This window comes from Histoplasma capsulatum, genomic scaffold, assembly GCF_000149585.1.
Source record: "Histoplasma capsulatum NAm1 scaffold_8 genomic scaffold, whole genome shotgun sequence".
NCBI classification, from domain to species: domain Eukaryota; kingdom Fungi; phylum Ascomycota; class Eurotiomycetes; order Onygenales; family Ajellomycetaceae; genus Histoplasma; species Histoplasma mississippiense.
The window spans coordinates 1,455,760-1,462,058 of NW_001813975.1; the positions used below are offsets into that span (position 1 = coordinate 1,455,760).

Consider the following 6,299-nt stretch of genomic DNA (forward strand, 5'->3'; position numbering starts at 1 on the left):
AGGTGAAGATTGCACTATGGCTTGCGTAGCTGTCCGACCACAAAGTACCATATATCTAGTATCTCATTCTTGTTCCGGCCATTTATCCTGGCGAGGATGTTTATGAAGTGGGGCATTTCAAAGCTGGAGAGGTTTAGTTGATGCAGAAGCCATTTGTTGACAAAATCTGGTGGAGTGTTGGTCGGATTTTTCTTTTCGCATAGGCCCTGCTGCGCTCTTTTGATCGGGGATTCAGGCAAAGAAGCGTTGCTCAATTTATCCTCTAGCTCCTGTAGTTCGTCTTCCTGTTCCTGTAGGCCAACTCCCTGTAGTCCAACTCCCTGTAGTCCAACTCCCTGTAGTCCAACTCCCTGTAGTCCAACTCCCTGTAGTCCAACTTCCTGTACCTGACCGTCCCGCAGTTCATCTTCCTGCCTAGGTTCCTCAGAAAATGGTAGTGTAAGTCTCAGCTCCTTGCATTCTTGCGCTATCTGTTGGCTCTCTTCAGCTATGGTGGCTAATCTGTCCAGTAGCTCCTTTTCAGAAGCTTCAAATTGAGCAAGGAAGTTTTCTGATTCAATATCCAAAGTAGACTCAGTGTGGCCTCGCGCCTTCTTCTCCTTAAGCAGCCTGTGACGTTCCGAATGCAAATCATATAGATCGTCATTGATGAGTCCTTTTTGCCCAAGTAGGAATATATACCGGGCAATAAGTGGATGATCTCTCTCGATCCCAGCAAGAATACCTGGCCACTGGGTTGATATGTCATTATCCGAATCGTCTGAAACTGTCCTGCTGTCTTCCTCACTTCTGGGATCCATACGATGGAGTTCTTTAAGCACTTTGTCCGATCTGACTTTTAATGCATATTCAGTCCCTATCAAGTGGGACTCAACTTCGCGAAAGTCATCCTCAAGACCAATATAGATCTCATGTTCGTGCTTAAACTGCTCGAAATGCTGAATGACAGGTTTAATAGTTTCTTGATCAGCCTTGGCCAAAAGCGCATCTATCCTTTGCATCAGCTCCGTCCCAGTGTTCATTAGATGGTCACGTTTCTCCTCTCGCTCAAAAAGTTGCTCTCTGGCTTCGAGTCGCTCATCTGATGCCTGTGCCAGTTTCTGGGATGTCTTTTGGAGAAGCTTTTCCAATCTCTCCAAATTCCGACTAGGGAGGTGGTTGGGAAGTTCATGCGGTGGGCCTGGGATCCCATCGGTACTATGTCGATGCAACAATCTTTCGCGGTGATGCATTGGATGTCTAGGCTGGGGCAGTGAGGAGCGGTATTCCAAATTTGGGAGACTGCTTGGATCCTCTGCGACATTATTTATGTCGGAATCTAGAAACTCAACCGGGTTGTTCCTGGAGAGGGCAGTGGTTTGGCTGGTTATGCTATATCGTGGACTAGGTGGGTCATTCTTCTGTACATGGAAGTTTGTTAGCAACAAGTCTATAGCAATTCTTCAATGAGCGCTGCGGATGTGGAATGGAGACTCGCCGTGTTATTGTGGGAAGTGACCCTGATGCGGCGCAATAATGCTTTGAGCCATGTCGGCAGTCGAATGCGCAAATTATCAATACGACTAGCTATAAAGGAGTGGTTAGATGACTTTCTCTCATACCAGCTGAAGCAGTAGCCTTACAAGACTTGACAGGATGTTGTCCATCCATACCCAGCAAGGGGAATCGCTCGGGACTGCTCTGGACAGTTGGCGGCCAGAAGATGAAAATTATCAATAAAAGTCAAATGTAATCCGCTAGCGAATGAAGAAGCTCTGGATAGCTATCGGCCTACAGTGGTAGTACCTCATTTATATAGATTTCCCCTCAGCAGGCCTTGTGCTATTTCTAGGGAGTAAGCTTCCGCCAGAACATTTCCTTGGCACCTGTTGGTCCCCACCAGCCTTTGGCTCCCACTGCCTTGTGTAGGGGGATCCTTTGACAGCCCACGCGCCAAGCCCCGATCCGTGTCCTGAACACCACCAATTCGCTGTCATGCTCGTGTGGCTTTCCCCCAACACCTTGTGGTTTGTGCTTCTCACGGTGTCGTCCCGACTCATACATCTTTGGCAATAGTAGTCGAAGCTAATGCAAGGAGGGGTCTTTTACCTGTTTACACGCCACTTGGCGCCGACAGGCATGCTTGTGAATGGTAGATTTAGAAGTTCTCCAGCTGCATGGCGCTAGCCAGGATTTGACAGGGATATGCTCAGTATGAGCGGTGGTCGGGCGAACAGCAAACCTAGGAGACAAGGCGACATACTACAGAAAGGGAAGTTAAGATTGAGACATACTTTCGAATACAGTTGATATCACATTTCTTTGCATTTTCTCAAACAGACCTTGTCCTTGGGATTAAAAGCTCCACAATTGATGGGAGGATCTGATGATATTCTTTTGGTTGCCCTCAAAGGGGGAAAAAAAAAATCCTGCTCCTCCCTTACAGAGAGACAAAGAAAAGCCAAGCAAAGAAATAGCAAAGAAACTGATACGGCGCAGTCCGCAATTCTCCGCTTTACCCTGACCGGCCTCCCCAGTCAACATATGAAATTCATCCAACCGTTTTTGCGAATCGGGCTCCATCTTTTCATTTTGAGCAGCTATCCACGCAGCATATTCTTGTAAAGCTATCTCAGCAAGAGCAGGATGCTGAAAAGCCTGTTGTTCGATTTTCGCCTTGTCTATGATTAGCTAGCGACTATTCATCTCGTACTTTGCGTGCACATACCTTCACGGCCTGAAGCGTAAACCTAAAATCCCCTGAGGTCTCGAAATCCCAGCCCGCAGGAAATACGTTGAAATTCCAAGTGCGCTTCCAGGGTGCGTAGCCAATCAACATCATCTGGAAAGGAAGACATTGAGGAGTGGAGGTCGCAGCGTCCATCTTCATCATCAGTGGCAAAATACCACTCAGCAATAGAAAGTGCTTTTACTTCGTCGCCTGAGAGCCTCTCGTAGAACGGCATTAGATCCTCTCTCGGTATCAAATCGCCGTTTAGAGCCCAGCAGCATGTAATAATATCCTTCAATGTGGCAATGGCTGCCTTTTCAAAAACAGGCAAAGAGCGCTCAAAATTGCTGGCTGTTTTCGCTGCCATCCTGTCTTATTCGCTAACTTCCATCTACCGAACCTATATCTAGCACTGCCGCGGCATTTTCTGACGTGATGATCTCCTAGGATCTGGAAACGGGGACCATGCTCGCTTTCTCGCCTGAGACGCCCTTCGAGAGCCGGACGGTAGAGAATCGTAACCCTGAGCATCGATGCCTTCGAACAACGAACAATCAGCTTCCATTGATCAGGGTACAAGAGCACTATGACAAAGATCGAGATATAAAACATGCCTTGCTTCAAAAGAATATTCTCCAGGTAAGTAATTCTCCTTTTGAGGTCGTCGATCTCCTGGTAGACGGGCTTACGGCGATAGTTGGGATCGTATACACCTAACCTCGGCTGGTTAGAGATACTTCACTAATCCAATCGGCAAAGGAAGATGAGGACGGCGATATACATTCTGTATGATAGGTAGAACAGGCTGCACAGCTGGGTGTCTTTCCGTCACACTGGGGGAACCCATTGTCAGCAAAACCAGGGTGAAAACCAGGGTGAAACTTGCCTTGGATTTTCTTGCCCGGCAAGCAGTACATGCCATTGCGACGTGCCGTCTATTCACCGCAGTCGCAGTGGCAATGGCACTGTCCTTCTCTCTAGGCTTCGCCTTCCCGGTGTGCGCGAAACTTAACCCGGGGGGGGAGATTTCAGCTTTTTCTGGTAATCGGGCGATCGGCGCTTCCCTTCCCATATGCTGGGATATCTGGTGCTCTCCGTCAGGGCAGGAAGTTCCGTCTGCTTGAATACTCTGCCATTCAGCCTTGATTGGCTGAATTACATCCTCGCTGATGCCCGATGATAGCGTGCTATCGAGTGGGACCAAATAGTTGGCATATTGGTCCCGTATCCTAGGAGCGTATTCCGGCAAAAGCAAGCCCTGAGCGAATATCTCAGAGCTTCGGTCATCATGGGAGGGAAATGATGTGGATTGTAAAGAGCCGCGGTAGCCTCCAAGTGAAACCTCCTCGTAAGAGGACTCTTCCCCTATTTGTCGGTACATGGTAATGGGGGTGATTATCAAAATACAGACTGAGTGTTAGCATTATGGGTTCCTCCTACCTCCTTTATACCCGCAGACAAGCTACCTTTTCTCCAACAGTTCTGCTGGCCATATCAGGACTACTGTCGTTTCTGGAAGACGGCGAGCTCTAACACCAGCCAAAAAGATACTAGCCAAATGAGGGAACTTTTTTTGTGATATAACATACATGTGTACCCTGGGAGGCGGAACCATCGCGGTCGAGATCGAAACCGTCTGACAATGTACATCACAAAAAAAATTTCCTAATTTGGTCAATGTCTTGTTGCTCACCGTCTCCAGACACAGAATTATTGGCTTGTCCACCTCAGCCATGCAGACAAAAGGGAAGAAACGTAGGGCCAAGTTCTCTGCTCTGGAAAGCGGGATTGGTAGCCTTATCCGCCGAGCCACAATGTCGGTGAAACGAATCTGGCGGTTTTCTCAACCCAGCTCTGGCGTATAGCCTTGTTGCCTTTCGCTTTGGCGGACAGCCTAAACATATAAGACGGCTGACATCCGTCCAAGTGCAATAGGAGGAAAGGGACACGATATTTACCCCTTCTCTTTTTCGTTGGGAAAAGGAGCGCGGTAATGACGTTGCCCAAGCACGTGATGCACAGCTATCGTAGCGAACACCAGAGTGGGTGGGGGCGGGGCAATGTACGCCAGCTGACAGATTTACATCACACGCGGATGAACATTTCGGCAGCCCTGAAATCATCTACAATTTTCCTTCTCACCAAGACCCTTCCTGAGATACCAAGAGACCAAATGAGCCAGGAGCTTCCCTTCGACATCATACCGTGTCAACAGCCAGACGACGGCCTGATTTCCGACGCACAGAAGGAGATTCAAGACCAGTTGGATAGGGCCGCGAAAGCCTCGCACTACCGCGGATATGTCAATCTAGGCTGGGGCAGCAAATGCGAGCAACTGTTCCATTATGGACTGGATGTGAGTCTGCCTCACCATCTGCTGGATCACCCATTAATGTCGCGTGCAGTTAGCGAGGAACGACTTCATCGAGCGCGAATGCGGGCCCTATAAAGACGCCGAGAAGGACGCACAAGTTATCTTGATGACAGCAAATTACTACCCGATAGCCAACGTTATTCCAGGCCGTGACCTCATCCTGGTCTATAGGCCGTTTAAGGATACACTTGACTCGAAAAATGGGCTTTTTGGGCTGCTCAATGGGCGATGCATCTCTTCACCTCAGGCCGTTGATCGCCTGCGGCCAGATCAGGCTCTGATTCTCGATGGAAATATTGCAATAAAATACCCTTTGTCTGGAGGAGGTCTTTGCATGTTACTTGGAATTAAGAAGAAGAAGGCTTAGTCACGGCTAGCATTGCAGAATATTACATTTAAGATATATGAAACATCGCAATAGTTAAAAATCACAAGCGTAGTAGTTCCACCAGGAGATTAGAAGTAGGCATCGGAGCCGGGCCTGGACCGCATTTCTGGTCCATTCTGGAACCCAACTCTTGACGCCTAGGGAATATTTGATTGTTGCGAAGGATCGTCAAATGGCAGACCAGAAAGAGCGGAAGCATGGTAGGGCATGTCGAAGAGCACAAGTGAAGGATCATCAATGGGCGGACCATTTAATGGCTGGCCGTTGAATAGCGCAAGTGAAGGATCATCAATGGGTGGACCATTTAAAGGCTGGCCGTTGAAGAGCGCAAGTGAGGGATCATCAATTGGCGGACCAGAAAGAGCAGAAGCCTGGTAGAGCATGTCGAAGAGCACAAGCGAATGATCATCAATGGGCGGACCATTTAATGGCTGGCCGTTGAATAGCGCAAGTGAAGGATCATCAATGGGCGGACCATTTAATGGCTGGCCGTTGAATAGCGCAAGTGAAGGATCATCAATTGGCGGACCAGAAAGAGCAGGCGCCTGGTAGGGCATGTTGAAGGGAAGAACTGAAGGATCGTCAACAGGCAAAGTAATGAATCGTAAGCAGTGGAATTTTGGGAGGGCATATGAAAACATGACTCGTTGGGCAGCCGATGGAGGCCTGGGAGGGAGCGTTGAGTCGTCGCTCCTTGAACGTATGAGCGGATCTGGGCGACAGAGGTGTGTGTCGCATATTCACTGACGGCACATATGCATTGTAGCGGATGGTCAACGACGAGTCCGATAGCAAGATCTGTGCTAAGTGACAGACTAGCTTGTGCT

General features: G+C 48.7%; 3 protein-coding genes across 3 annotated transcripts; all 3 read right to left on the reverse strand.

Moving 5' to 3' along the window:
• Positions 1-14: 14 nt before the first annotated feature.
• HCAG_07386 (predicted protein) lies at positions 15-2,863 on the reverse strand (the record flags this gene model as incomplete). The annotated part of the gene is made up of 6 exons (XM_001537914.1): positions 15-1,400; positions 1,499-1,566; positions 1,602-1,680; positions 2,097-2,152; positions 2,499-2,637; positions 2,708-2,863. 6 exons carry the CDS (start codon positions 2,861-2,863, stop codon positions 15-17), a joined length of 1,884 nt encoding a protein of 627 aa, XP_001537964.1.
• Positions 2,864-3,153: 290 nt separating this feature from the next.
• Positions 3,154-4,091, reverse strand: HCAG_07387 (predicted protein; the record flags this gene model as incomplete). The annotated part of the gene is made up of 3 exons (XM_001537915.1): positions 3,154-3,233; positions 3,400-3,423; positions 3,626-4,091. 3 exons carry the CDS (start codon positions 4,089-4,091, stop codon positions 3,154-3,156), a joined length of 570 nt encoding a protein of 189 aa, XP_001537965.1.
• Positions 4,092-5,609: 1,518 nt separating this feature from the next.
• HCAG_07388 (predicted protein) lies at positions 5,610-6,029 on the reverse strand (the record flags this gene model as incomplete). The annotated part of the gene is made up of 1 exon (XM_001537916.1): positions 5,610-6,029. One exon carries the CDS (start codon positions 6,027-6,029, stop codon positions 5,610-5,612), a length of 420 nt encoding a protein of 139 aa, XP_001537966.1.
• Between the last annotated feature and the right edge of the window lie 270 nt (positions 6,030-6,299).